Below are 15,031 nucleotides of genomic sequence, written 5' to 3'. Positions count from 1 at the left end.
AAGTTACACATAAAGAGAAAAGTTTCCTGTCGTCTATAAGCGAGGACGCTACAATATGAACGTGTTCACCATTCAAATTCATTATTTGTCATTGAGTTGCGTTCAGTTCATCGTTCTCATAAAATTGAACGTGTTCAATGAACGCGTTCTTTTGCGTTTTTTCATGCACAACACTGGTCCTAGTTAAAACAATGCAAGGCAGGTAATAAGAAAGAATCTGTAAATCTTTCAATAAAAATGGTTTCAACAAGAAGATAAAGAAGATAATTTTTCTTAGACTCCTCGATAAAGCCTACATTTCAAATCCAGCCAAGATGACCACTGAGCTGCATCTACTCTTAATGACTCATGTACTTGCATGTGATGATTGAAATACTTAATACAACCTTGACTATGACTTAATTGGTTACAGAAAAATCCACCCTAAAACTGCAGTTTAATAAACTAAACCACCACTACTCACACTGAACAAGTCATTGAGAAAAATAACGATGAGAACAGCAGGTATTAAAGATGCGTTAACATTTTTGGAAAATTAAAACAGAGACTGAAAATGGTTCAAAGAAGAAAAATAATGAACTTAACTTAGTTTTTATTTAAAAAAAAGAATATAATAAAAAAGCATTAATTTTTTTTAAATATAAATAAAATAAAATAAATCCTGCTCGGTTCACTTCTGCGCAGGATCAATTATTTGAAATGCGTCGATTTGCCTCATAAAGGATTATGAGAATGAAATGATCTCTCCTCACATTCCTCTGTATAGATACCAGTGGACACGTTGACAGTTTTATTTATACATTTTTGTGTGTGTTTATAAGTTTGATAGTTTTAATACAGCCCATATATCCAGTTGGAAAACTTGAAGTTGTTAGTAAGCTGGGCTGCTTCGTTTGTGCTTAGTTAATTTCCGTAGGTTGATGAGCTTGACGTCAGCAGGACCCTTGTGTCGTCGTGACAGGAAACAGTGAGACACAACCGACAGTCTGTAGCGCAGACCTCGCACTCTGATCACGGGAGTCACAGACAGAGCAGGAAATATCATGAACACACACAGTCGGATTTCATTTAGCGCTCGTTTATTTGTCCTGCCCAGCCACGTGGGTTGAACCATAGCAATGAGACGCAGGGGTGTCTGCGCCGAAGATGCGCATGTAAAGACCACCAGCTACAGTTTACATGCATACAAATGAGTGATGTGTATTTATTACTCTATAATATGTGTGTTCATGTGCTCACTCTGAGATTAAAATATTTTATGTAGTGGTTTATAAAACTTCTATTCCGACCCCCTCCCCTGTACACGGGAATGGTCCATCCAGGAAGCATGTCCTAGTGTTTGGGAAAATACCGTAAACAAACTGTCAGTTTTTCTCTCATCCTGAGCGCGTGTTTCCTCTTTTTCTCCACAGTGTCGCGACTGTGCTCAAAGAATCGAGCATTTGGAGGTTGAGCGACGTCGTTTCCGTGTTGTGGTGCGACGCTACGGGAGCTACGGTGTCTGTCGCTGCGTGTAACCCGGCGGAGGACGTGTAGCTTCGGCTGCTTATTCTCCCTTTTTCTCTGTTTTTTTCCCTCCTCCATTGAGTGCAGCCGCAGAGGAGCCGACATGTCCGACCTGATCCTGCTGCTGCTGATGGTCGGCCTCCTCGTGTGCCTGCTGGTGACGGTGGGGGGCTCCCTGGTCTATTCGGGGCTCCTGTCAGACGTGGTCATCAAGACCGGGCCCCCTCCCATCAGGAACGTGACCATCGCCTACAAGTTCAGGGAGGGGTCCTACAAAGACTGCGGTGCTGCCTACACGGAGAGCTGCAGCATCGGGCCGAGGCTCACGTCCATCGGTGTCTTCTACGATGACCCCAAACAGGTGAGCCCCCCCCATCCCGACCCACCCCAGCAGACGAGTCTGACCCCTGAGTCTGTGTTGACCCCGTGACGTAAACCCCCCCCCCCCCCCTTCCCTCCCATGTACTTTGTCTCCTGATAAGCTTTTTACAGTTGGTCCGATATGTCAAGTTTGACCCGCACAGAGTCTGAGAGGTCACTCAGCCTGAAACTGTTCACGGCTCCGAATGAATCGGCCCTGAATCATTGAGCCTCTCAAGTAAAGAATGCTCGTCCCACTTTAACGAGTAACTGTGAGGAACCTCTGCACACAGATCAGCTCGTGGAGATATTTCTCATGTTCAGCACTTCACGGTCAAGAAAACCAACAAGGGATCACATTTACGTAACAAGAAAAAAGATAGGGAAAACATTCAGGTCAGCAGATATCTAAGATAGTCTCGATAAAAAGTCACGTTATTATCACCTCTATGTTTAAACATTCTGTTTTGAGTGAGGGTTTTTCTTTTAAACTCTTCTTTAGGATTAGATAATGCAAAATGCTCAAACATCATATCAATAAACATGGTGGAGATTTGTTATGTTGCTATTGCAGTGATTATTTTTGGTTTTACTGCCCTGCCGGATAAGAAACAGTGGATTTTTGGCACATTTGCATAACAAAATACCGATTGATCATCAACATTGTTGCTTGTTAATTTTCCGACCATTTACTGCTGACAAATAGTTTGAGTGTGCAACAAGTATTGTATATTTGCGCTTAAAGTCATGTAATGATTTCTTATCTTGTGTCTACATAATAACAGCTCTGTCTGAGAAGGGAGATGAGATAAGGGAGTGTAATGTCATGTACAAGGAGATGTAACTGAGTCAGTATTTCCCTCAAGGGGTTAGACAGACAAGCTTCCTTTTTTAAAGGAACTAATCCTGAACGATGGAACCAGTCAGCTGTTCCGTGCCACGTTGCACTGTTGATATTTGGTTTTCCTTCTCATCTGCGGCTCCAGGAAGCCTCAGCCCGTGTCTGTCTATGACTCAGACATGGCAACCAGACTCCAAACCAGAAGGGCAAACACGTGCTTCTTCTCAGGTATCTGAGAAAAGCTGACACATGTATGAGAATGACAGGTTTCTGGTTGAGTTGAAAAGTTCTGATCCTAACCTGAAACCAAACTAGGTCATTCCTCGGCAGAGCTCTGCTGTTGTCTCCTGCTTTACTGCTCATCACGAGTTGTGTTTTCAGTCAATAAGAGACGTCTGCATAGCAGCTGCTTGTTAGACGGGAATGTTTATCGAGTTTCCAGCTGATATGGGTTAAGAGAACACTGATGCACAATGTGATACAGTTATCCAACAGCGTCATATTATGTATTCACATCATGTTCCGTGACTCAACATCTAAACTACCTGTGCTTCCCTTTGTGTTCTTTGCTTGGCTTACATTGTGTCACAACTGCTGACGTTTGAGTTCTGAGTTTTTCTGGTTGGGTGACTTAAAACCATCTGACTAACATAGTGGCCAAATAGAGGCTTTTGGGAAATCAACCAAAAAAACAACAGTAACCAAGTCAACAAGATCACTGTCATTCTGTCAGGCCAAAGCATAACTTTATCATCTTTTGTGGAATAAAGATTGTTGCACACAGGCAGCACTTAGTCTTTCTTCTTACGTCTGCTGCTTTCTTTTAGCACACAGTCCTTTTTTAAGTCCAGGCTTTTAGTGGAAACCTTGACTGTGAGCTCTACCAGTGGAAAGTTGCAGCTGGCGTCTATCGAGGAGCTTTTTATAAACTTTTTCTGCTTGTGTCAGAGTTTGTGGAGAGTCTCGATCATAATGAGCCATTACAGGATGTCCAGATGTCTCTGTAACCACCAGTCCAAAGAGGTTTTTATATAGACTCGATGCCTCTCCTGGGATCTGTGTCTCTATTTCGATATACTCTGAAGATGCATGGACCTCCGACTTCCTTGTGAAGATCCATTGGCAATCACAGAAAAGGATTAAGCAAAAAGTAGAACGATTAACTCAACAGATGTAAAGTTCAGGAGCTAATACAGCAATTGCTGAATTAACCTTGGACCTAATGAAATGGACAGTGTTTGAAAAACGTTGGCCACTGATTGAATCAAATGTTTGTAGAAGTAACTTCAAGCAAGAACAAATGCCTATTTAGTACTTCTTAAATTGTTTCTGGCTCTTTATATCTGAAGCAGCTGTTTTTCAGTGTTTGCTTTGGGACAATATAATTTGTTTACCTTCTTTAGTTTACTAAGGCCAGGAGTCTGATTACTCACCAGCAGCCTTCAAAGTAAACTAGTCTGAGAGAACTTTGGTTAGAATTCTTAGTTAAAAGCGATGCTTGTCTTTATTTCTCTTTGAATAAAGTGGAGTAAAAGTTGTTGTTCACATTGTTCCCCCTGAGAGGGTTTTTAATGGGCTTAGGATGCTTACTTTTTTTCAACTTCCCATTGTTAACAGTGGAGTTTGCAACTTGCTGTGTCAAGACTTGACCTCAGAACTTAAAAAGGCCTCTAGATATGGTATATCCAGTAGCTAACTATTTTCAATGTGTTAAGTTGTCAAAAAGTTATACATGTAACAATGACACAAACTAGTCCTCAGCAGCTCGGGTTGAAACACAACTTTTTCTTTGTCTAGTGATTACAACCCTGCATGGGTCTTGGAATAAGGGAAATGAGAGAAGCAACAACTGCCAGTGTTTGGGAAAGTCAAAATAAGCTGTTTACTGTTCAATGGATCAAAATTGTCAAAACAAACACGAGGGGTCAGGTTAGACAGAACAAATGAAGGGCTGGGGGGGCGTCAAATGATAAATCCAATAAAACAAAACCACTAAAGCTGGACTAACTCATGCAGAAACACACCATCTTGGTATCACAACTTAATGGCACAAAGAAAACGCGTTGCCTAACTTCTCTGAGAGGTTTGACCGAGCAACCTGATGTACAACCAGACAACCAAACAAAGATTTATATTTCAACTTCCGTCCGAGCAGAGCTGAGTTTCATGTAAATCAAAGGTTTTGAAATTGGGAGGTGGGCCTCCCTGGGGGGGCCTACACACTGGAAAACTGTAAAAATATTGCATTAGTAACAAAAGGAGATCAATAAAATGCTACATTTTTGTTAAAGAGGTGGTTCGGATACAGTAATTTCGGGATTTTTTATGCTGAGTCGGAGACCAATAAATGCCTTGTACTGCTGGAGTTTATTTAGTGTAATCGTTATGTCAAACAGCAATATTATCAGGAAGTTGAGTTCTCCTTATCAGGTAAACTTGGGTGTTGTGAGGGTGTGCCTTTTCCTTTTTCCTTTGTCTGAGCGGAGAGTCGACAAAGAAAATGACTGAAAGATAAGAATCTATTTAATACAGTGATATGATTTAACTCTATAAATGGATAAAGAGGCTTTAGTATTAAACAAAAGAAAAAACCTGTTCAAGTGAAAGCCATTTAGTGATGATTTAGTTGGACTACTCCAGAGGAGTGTTTTGAGACTTTACTTTATTTGACTGCATGTGTATTTAATCTGAAAATATTGTAATAAATATACTTTATTCTCTGCTAACTACCAATGTCCTCTGTAAGAGTTACACTGATGGCCACTAGATGGCAGTATTAGCATTGAAGCTGAGTTTGTGTGGGAGGCAGAAGCCTCCTTGAAACCTCATCGATCTTTAAAGAAAATAAAATAATTTAAGCAGTTTGACTCAGCTTCACATCATTCTAACAGTAGCAAAAACTAGTTTTCATCACAATAAAGTAAATCTGGATTCCAAACCTGCACGACTGGCTGTGTATTAATTGGTCACTGTCAGTCCTGTGTTTCGCGCTCCTGCCTCTGGAGTCATTTGCATTCAACAAGCATTTGAATTGTAACGTAGTCCCTGTTTAATGACTGTGATAAAAGCCAGCACGACTCTGTGTCCCGAGCATCAAGATTCCAAACTTACACCAACTGATCAAAGAGTAGACTTGTTATTATAGCAGCTAACTCTGTTGTATTTCTATCAGTCAGACAGCTGTGACCTGTTATTGGTCTGGTTATTAGTGTATTGGGGTCTGCACTGTGTGTAAAGATGGATGAGGGGACTGCTCCCTATAAGTATTGCCACAGCGCCTCGATTGCCAGCTGGTGGCTGGCTGCAATATAGTCATGAATCCCACCTCCTCCGTGTTAGTGGATGGGACATGGACCAAACTAAATAGTACACGTCAAATAAACCTCAAAGATGGTTTCTGTCATTTTTGGTGTTTCTCATAACACACAAAAAAACGTCTGAATTGTCATGATTGACAGCTGAGACTGACTCCTGATTGTTTATGTGCTTGTATCGATGGAACTTTGCTACCGGGTCTCCATCCCCTGATCGCTACTGTGCAGACTCAGGCTGCAAATGCCCCAAATAGCAGTGTTCATATGCAGAATATTTTAGCTTAATTCTGGAGAGATGGAGAAGGTAGAGGTGCATCGGCCTTTGTGTGCCATCTATTGTCTGCACTGATAAAGGCTTCACCTCAATCTGCTGAGACATTAAAGGACCTTACTTATGTCCATTCACGCATGTGTGTGTTTGCATGTACGCTCACAATAGCCAGAAGTAATTATCACCCACGCCTCCTGAGGGATTGGACAGTTTAGCAGCTTTTTTTCCTCCGAGCATCAGTCAACTGGGCAGTGACCCGCAACAGATTGGAGGTTAAACCTTAAACTCACCAAACCATTGGAGGCAGAGCTGCCTCAGGCTCAGCTGTAATGGGGATTTGACACAAATATTGAACAAATCCCAGAATGGATAAAGCACAGCAGGCGGTCCGTCTGCAAGGAATCTCCCCAGCTAAATGCATTATTAACAGCAGTGAATGCCCCCTGGCCAGTGAGGGATGGAACAATAAGCTGTCCGAGAGTGAGAAAATGTAAAGATTCAGTCAATTCAGTGGATATAATTGTCAGTAAACACAGAGCATTTCCTTAACTGTAACGCTGCCTGTAGTGGATATGATCAAAGTCTGTCCACACTCCATGGAATCATACGCAGCAACAGCAGCTGCCTCTGACACTGATATTTTGTTACGTCTGTATCGAGGCTAAACCCCGAGCTGCTGCTTGGTGCCTCCTCTGATCAAGCGAATTCCCCACTTTGTTTTAGCTCCTGGAGCAAACCCGCTCATAGCTCCCTATGACAAGCAGGAGAAAATGAAATGTCATGTGTAGACGTAGATGGGAGTGGCAGTGAGAGATGAGGCGAGGTGTGCAGCCGCCTTCCGAGAGGGGGATAAATTGGAAGGAGTCTGACTCACCTTGAGAGGCTCGCAGTGCTCCAATTCATCAATCGGAATTTCAGATCAGAGCGCGGAGCATCGCCACACTCCCATTCAAATTTATTAGCATTTTACTGCCGCTTGTCTGTCTGTCGACGGCAACAACATGAAAGGGAGGCTTCTGGCAAGGAGATGCTGCTTTAAAGGGGGATATAAAATGAGAAATAAATACGTTGATACTCTGAAATCTGGTCCCGCAGGTCGTCAAGTCAATATTGTGTGAGATTGTGGACACGCTGGCTCTCCCCATTGTAAGGCGCCCCATTAACGTTCATGAACATCTCCACACTGAGTGAATCGCTGCAAAAATAAAGCGGAAGCATTCCAGACAGTATCTCTAAAATCGTTTTTATCCTGAACACAACCGTTTCAGTTTACTTTTAGGATGCCCTCTTGATTCGTTTTCACCAACTGTGTAGAGAAGAAAAAAAGACATTACTCAACAGGGTGACATGCTGAAATTTGTCAGTGAAACAAGATGGTGAAGAATATCTTTAAATCTATCGCACCATCAATCCTGTGACATGCATTGGCTCTTTAGCAGGTGTTATGATGCGCAGGATATTGGATTACAGAGCCAAATATTTCTCAGCGCAGCAAGGAGGTGGAGGAAGAGTTGGAACATTTTGTAGAGAAGGAAGGAAGCCTAGGCAGAGAAGGGAGGGATTCATTCATATCTCCTATTAGACGAGATTATCTCCCCGCTCTGTGACATCTGGCTGGAGGAGTGCCACACTGTGTCCAGCTGGCCCGAGGAGCGGTGAACCAGCAGCACCACTGTGGCAAAGGAAAACTGTGTCCTGCCTCCAGCAGGCTGCTTATCCTCGCCAGTAATTATACATGCTAGAACTCCCAGGATGCCATGTGTAATTACCAGCTAAGTCTGAGCACAGCCTAAAGGGATCGGGCTGCACTTGGTGGAAAAAGAGACAGAAAAAAACCCGAAGATCTCCACTGGCTCCTGCCTCAAGGGGCCATGGGGTCCCATGCCTCATCACTGCAATGTGTAATCTGATTTGGACGCTTGAGACCCCCCCCCCCCCCCCCCCTTGCAAAACAGGACAAATTTTCACTTGGAGGTTTGAATGAATCTTAAGTTTATTTTCACAGTTATTTCCAGCAATGATGTATTTAAGTGGTCTGATGTTAAATCCGTCAAGCTGACGGCTGACTTCACTTTCGAACCAAATTAAAAAAGAAATCACTTCAGCTCAATTGTTTGACTAAACATTCTTGCCCTGCTGCAAATGCTACAGCCAGTGACAGCATACCTGTGGTGCCAGTGCTGTGCAGCCCTATTAGTTTCAATTTTTCCTTCCTAGTGACTTTGTCTCTGCTGCCTCGTCTGCCTGCCTTGGGGAGAGGAGTGCGAGGCTGGTGGTGAGGTGGGTGGCTTTCAATCAGCTGAGACAGGTTATCGCTCTGACACACTGAGGCAAGAGACAGCTCTTGTTGAGAGATTGCTTATCCCGTAGTCTTCCCTTCTTCTTGCTCCACATGTGTCAGGTCCTTGTGCTTGTTCGTGGAAATGCCCTAAACACCATCTGTCTCAGTGTTCCAGCTGCAGAGCAAGGACGATACTGTGAGCCACTGAGCAGAGACCGAGAGAGGGCGAGAAAACTCTCCAGCTGAGGCAGTGATGTGTATTGTTGGTGTAGCTCGTTCATCCAGTGCAATTGAACTGTTGATGACATTTTTTTTTTTGGAGCCCGTTATCTATTCCTCACAAACTTTATTATTTTTATTTTTTATGAATGCTGCATTTGCTGCTTATCGTGCCTCACTGCTGACGTTGATGTGAAGATGGTGTTGACGTCCGGAGAGCCTCTAAATGTGCAGATCTGTTGACTGCGGCATAGAGAATGACCCTCGTACAATCAAAGCTTCGTAATGCTGCTCTGGCGTAATGGAAATCACACTTTGCCAGAAAGCACATGAAGGGCACACGTGAAAAAAACCCGCTTCACTGGACCACTTCACAATGACTGAAACACTGTGTTAACATTTTGATGGATGCTGCGTCTTTTTCCTATTTTTCTCTAGTTTCTAGTTGTTTAATGGCAATATATGCAAAAGGTAACCTTTTAAAATCCCTCATTTCTCATAACGGTGCTGCTATGTTTCCTTAACATGTTTTATATAGTTCATTCATAGAGAGACCAAATGATATCCTGTTTCAGTCTTAATCGCTCCTGCTCTAATTATTTAGCTTCACATTTCGTTGATTGTTCGCCTTTTAGATGTGTTTGAAGGAGGATGGTGTTGATACTCCGTCAGTCAGAGTATGGCACATTCATTAACACATGTCATCAAGCTGCAGAAAGGCTGTGCGCCTGACTTGTTTGTCATTGTGCCCATCTAACACCATCTAAACTCAAACAAGTGCTGACAGTCGGGAAGGAGGTGCAGGCCCGAGACTGGAAAAATGCTAAGGATTTTTAATTGACTGGACTAGAGAAAAAAATAGAACAAACAAAAGGGAGGTTCGTTACAACATAATTAATTTGTCTGAACTAGAATGGCCAAACGGTCTCCTCATGAAACCACATTTAAATTCACTATATTTTAAATTAGAACTGCACAAAATTTCACACACTCCCCTAAATATGCCCTGCACCTGATCCAATGTAATGGGTTCTTTCCTGTCCTATAGCGCATCTTTCCACCATGTTGTGTGGTAGTACCTCTTTTTTGCGTAATCCTACAAACAAACAAACAAAGAAAACATAACCTTCTCCACAGAGGTATTAACTGTGCATCCAGATGCTCCTCGGAAAGTCCCATTACTGTACCTGAGTTGGGAAGTCCTTGTTCTTTGGTGTGTTCCTGTGCATTGAAGTCAGAATGTGTAAAAAAACATGGCGTTTAAACAACACCTTGACACCTCTTCCAACACGTGTGACAGGTATAGAGATAATTTAAAACATGTGCAAAAACGTCTTGTGTTAGCTGCTTGTGAGAGATGAGAGTCAGAAGTGAAACATCTCACAAATTCCCATTAAAAGTTAATATTTATAGCTGCTCATTAAAAAATGGTGTTGTTTGACAAGCCGACTCGTGTACCAAGGTTACGTGTGAAGCAAGTCTGAGGTGTGCTGGAGAGATGCTGGGAGCAGGTATCCCAAAGCCACGCCCAGCAAGTCAAACACACACACACACAGACAGGAGTGACAGACGAATAGGGACAAACAGCACAAAAGAGGAAGCACAGGAGGACATTGGGAAGATTGATAGCGTGAGGAGAAGGAGAATATAGGGTTGTATCTTAACAGACAGTGAATGAAGAGAGTTAATCCTCATTACATGTCTCCTAATAAAGAGTTACCTCTGTCAGCTTTACCTTTTTTTATTGCTGGAGAGCGCATCCATCAGAAAATGGCCCCTGTAGCCTCCAGCAAAGAATTGCTTTTTAAAATTACCTTTTTTCCTAACAGGTCCCTGGAGACCTGGAGTAGGGGAATCGGGTAGAGATGGGTGAGGTTCCATGTGTGAATGGTAAAAGCCATCCCAGAGTCCCACGGGCCAGGAGCTCTACCAGAGTTGACCGTGTGCACCTTTTTTTCTCTCTGATTTAATGAGCCTGTTTAGCATAGGGAGATATAGGAAATGAACAGTTGTCGCACATATAATCAGCAGAGGCGTATTCCGGGGATTTATTTGGATTCCAATCATGCAGGTAGTTGTGTTCAGTTGCAAGTCAGTGTTAACTTGATTGGATTTCTCCAGCTTGGTATTGAAACCAAACGCATCAGTTTGGAGTTATAGAGGTAACGGTTTCACAGTCTTCCCCATTGTCTGACTCTGCCTCTCACCTGAGCCGATCAAAAGACACGGCCGGCTTTCCTCGGTTCACACGCTGTCTTTCAACGCGCCGCTCTGGCAGCAGTGGCTGACTTCTCGAGAGCCGCTGCCTGGGCTTAGACGGCATCGGAGAATTTCTCCCTTTTGGTTCTGTTCGAATATCAGACGCAAACAAAACAACTGCGGTGGGGAAAGACAAGACAAGTCAAGTACATGGAGTGGTGTTCCTCTCTTTCCTAATTGCCTTGTATGTCTCCGGGGTGTGTTATCTGGGGGGAAACAGAGATGAGATGCAGTCAGGGCGGCTGTTTGTTCCTACCACTGTGTGGGATGTGAATGATAGCTGGAGCCCTGAATGATATCATTAGTGGACTACTGGTTTAGCTAACACACTCTAGTCTATCAGTGCGGAGAGTATGAGAGATGTAGCGAGATGGGGAGATACTGGAGCAAGTCTGTGGGAGGACAGTTGTTATCCCCTTTGTGTTGGAATGGTTATTGTTGTGTCTTATCAAAGACCACCAGTGTTGACAGGGAGCAGCTACATACAGAAGCCTTGTTGACAGCCCCATACATCTGATTTGTTCATGCAGGGAAAAGGGCGATGCAGACAAAACCCTGAAAAAATATAAAAACTGTTCAGATTCCAAACAAAGGCAAAGAAATAAAGGCGCTAAAAAGTCATGTTGGTATGGCATATAGGGCAATTAATATAGTGACGATATTATAATTGTGTAATATCTATGTTGTATTTTGTTGACTCCAAGCTAACTGGATTTTAATTAATTTTATATTAAATCATTTTTAATTAAATTGTTTTTATGAATGAAGAGTAAGACGTTGAGATATTGAAAGTAATTGTAGTGAAAATAAATTGTGAAATAATTTTTAATAAATATTAAAACATCAATTCAAATTATTTTTAAGGTAGTACGTTGTCATGCTAGGCACAGCAATGCTTTGAGCTAATTGCTAAAATCAACAATGATAATGACAATTATTGTAAAGATTGCTTTTGTAATAGACTGGAAACGCTTATAGTGATCACGTTTGTCCCTGGCCAAATTGATGGTCGACTACTATAACTGAATTGCGTAGCTTCTCTATGAGAGTCCCAGGCCTTGAGGGAAAACAGCAGTTTTTAAGATAAGGACAATATCACATTGCTCACAGACACAGGGACTCCGCTGCTCTCTTTTCTCTCTCTCTCTCCGACACACGTCTCTGACCCGTTACTGTTTAAACGTAGATTATTTTTAAATGGTCAATCAGATCAATTCTGATTACCACATAATGATTAATGCTTTCCCGAATGTGTTAAATCTCTCTTCATAGCTACACACACACACACACGCACTAACACACACACACACACACGCACTAACACTCACACACACACACACACACACACACATGCAATAACACTCACAGTCATGGGACAATGTGTAAGCCCAGACTGGTAAACAACAGAATTTGTAAACTTAGTCAATGTATGGAGAGCCGGAGGAGATGTCGGGGCGCGCTTGGTTTGACCCGATTTGGTTGGCAGCGTGCAGCGCAAATGATAGAGACACAGAGAGGAGCAGTACATTACTGGCAGAGCTGGTCAAATCTGTAAAACTTTTTAAAGGTCCAAACATTTCTGAAAAGACCAAAAATGAACACTGTAAGCAGACTACTCGATCACTGTAACCAAATTATTCAAACAACATTTGTAGAGGAACCATTCTGTGCAAAGCTTTTTGATCCATATATCGCTATATCCGGTTTCCACCATATATTATTTGATATCATTTAAATGAATATCTCCATTAGATGTATCTGTATATCATATATTCACTAAGATATAGTATTATCGAAGGTATGCACATGTAAGACAAAAGAAAGAAGGGGAAAAAGTATGTACATTACAACATCATTTATTTATGAAAAGAAGACAATGCCCATAGGGTGTTGCATATTTAACCCAGTTTTCACAGTGTGAAGCAAATTGTTCCAATTTATGATTTTATGATGCTTTTTTTTTCATTTTGTAAATCTTCATTATAATGTCAATTAATGCATCTTAAAGTGTGCTATCTTCCTGGTAAAGGTTTTTTTGTTTGTTCCCAGCTGTATGTTCATTTTCAGTTTGCATGCATTATACATTTAGTGCATTGTGTATCCCTCTCCAATAAGTCTTCTATATGGGGCAATATAATGTGGCAGTCTCAGAAAATGCAGTGGTTGTTTGCATTTTGCTTTCCACAGTTTGTGCTGCGGTCAGGTAAGTTACCATCATAGTGGGATTTCTGGAAGGGTGTAATAAAAAACCTCATTAAGTTTTCTATCCAAACTTCTTCGTTTGCTATGAGCTTGTAAATTTACATTTTTCCTCACATTTAATTATCCCTCCTTCTTTCCTATGTCTTATTTTATAGCTTTGATGCTTACGTATATATATAAATGATTTTATACCAGCACCTGAATTATATACTTTTCTTAATAGTTCCATCAGACATCTACTTGCCTCGGTTACATTTTCAATCTCATATAGCCTTAATGTCTCATCTGCAGGTACCATTACTACCTCCCAATATCTCCCTCTATAGCATTTATTCTTTTATAATAGATGCTTTAGGAGTCCATCACTTGTGGATCTCTAATATATGTCTTGGTTATTAGCGAAGATTGTCAGCACGAGGATTGAAGGCATTTCTAAGATATCTTTGCCATCATATCAATAATGAATCTTCTTAAAGGGCTGACTCCACTGTAATGTTTTTTACTTCTGCCAAGGAGGATATGTTTTGGTCTGCGATTGTTTGGTAGTTAACAGGATGAAAAAAATAACTTTTCAACCGATTTACATGAAATGTTGTGGAGTGGTGGGGCTTGACCTAAGAAAAAACTCATTAAAGTTGGCGCGGATCCGATTCGAGGCAGATCCAGGATATTTTTTCCCGCTTTCTTTAACAGACATTTTTTGACATTTTCCTTCATTTCCCAGGGAACGGTTCATGGATCTAGAGGAAACAAATCGGGTATGTTTAGGGGACTGATCCTTATGAGTGTTTGCATTTTGGTGCTGATCCAAATAAAAATCTTGTTCTAGTGGATTTTAATGTGGTTTAAGAAGAGGACTCTTGGCTGAATCTCAAGAATAGTGTGTAAATGTAAATGTAAATCATTGAAAAACTAATTTTTCACTTATATGTACTAAATTACACACAGTAAATGTAAATCTACATTATGTTACTTGAAAGAAGATGCTGATATTGTCACAGTGCATCAGTAATTGTGTCTGTCCGAGGGATGATCTGGGTCGCCTGACTCACTGCTGAACACGGTAGCATCTCTGTCAGGTGACAGTAGAGATTATCTGCTCATGCTGAACCGGCATTGTCAGTCATTATTATTACCCACACGATGCAGACATTAAGAGACACTGAGGGTCAGGGGTGGGATGATCAAATAGATTTATCTCAGGCTTGGTGCCTCACAATCAGCCAACGATGCTGAGTTATGGCACAATAGCTGCTGTACGAAGAAAGTAGGATCGTGGGAACGGTACAGTGTAGTAAAAGTCAAATAATCATTGTGGATATTAGAAACGAGAAAGAAAAGAAGGGGGGGTTGTGGTGTTTTAGATGTGATAATTATGAGAGGGTGCTAGGGACACGAGGATGAGTGTGGCTCGCTCCCATCTGTGCCCCTTCAGTGCCAGCCCTCCACAGAAGGACAGTGTCATTGAGACCAGAAACCAGCAGCAGGATTTAAAGGAAGATGATTTTTTTTTACCTGTTTGAACCTATTTACTAAAAATCATATTGATTTTAGATATATTTTTAAGTTCATTAACCAAGTCCCCAGGCCCATTACGATTCCCAACACATTAGATTTACTTTTGTGTCAGAATATCACATTAGTATCATTTTTATATTATGCATTAAATCATTACACCCAAAGTATGATTTCAGTTATGTAAATAGATGATAGTAATATATTTGACCCTTTGCTGCCTGTAAGTTGGAAACATTTTATTTAGACAGCTAAAATACTGT

The 15,031-nt window shown here is 41.5% G+C and overlaps 1 protein-coding gene across 1 annotated transcript in view; it reads left to right on the top strand.

Annotated features, from left to right (window-relative positions):
• Positions 1-1,319: 1,319 nt before the first annotated feature.
• Positions 1,320-15,031, top strand: part of tex264a (testis expressed 264, ER-phagy receptor a) — a 67,237-nt gene continuing 53,525 nt past the window's right edge. Inside the window, exon 1 of the mRNA XM_053438075.1 lies at positions 1,320-1,867. Within this exon, the coding sequence (XP_053294050.1) occupies positions 1,610-1,867 (258 nt within the window). The 5' untranslated portion in view covers positions 1,320-1,609. The remainder of the gene's footprint in view (positions 1,868-15,031) is intronic.

Source organism: Pleuronectes platessa, chromosome 2 (genome assembly GCF_947347685.1).
Source record: "Pleuronectes platessa chromosome 2, fPlePla1.1, whole genome shotgun sequence".
NCBI lineage: Eukaryota > Metazoa > Chordata > Actinopteri > Pleuronectiformes > Pleuronectidae > Pleuronectes > Pleuronectes platessa.
The sequence above is the reverse complement of the archived record's forward strand: the minus strand, read 5'-3'. Positions and strand labels throughout refer to the sequence as shown.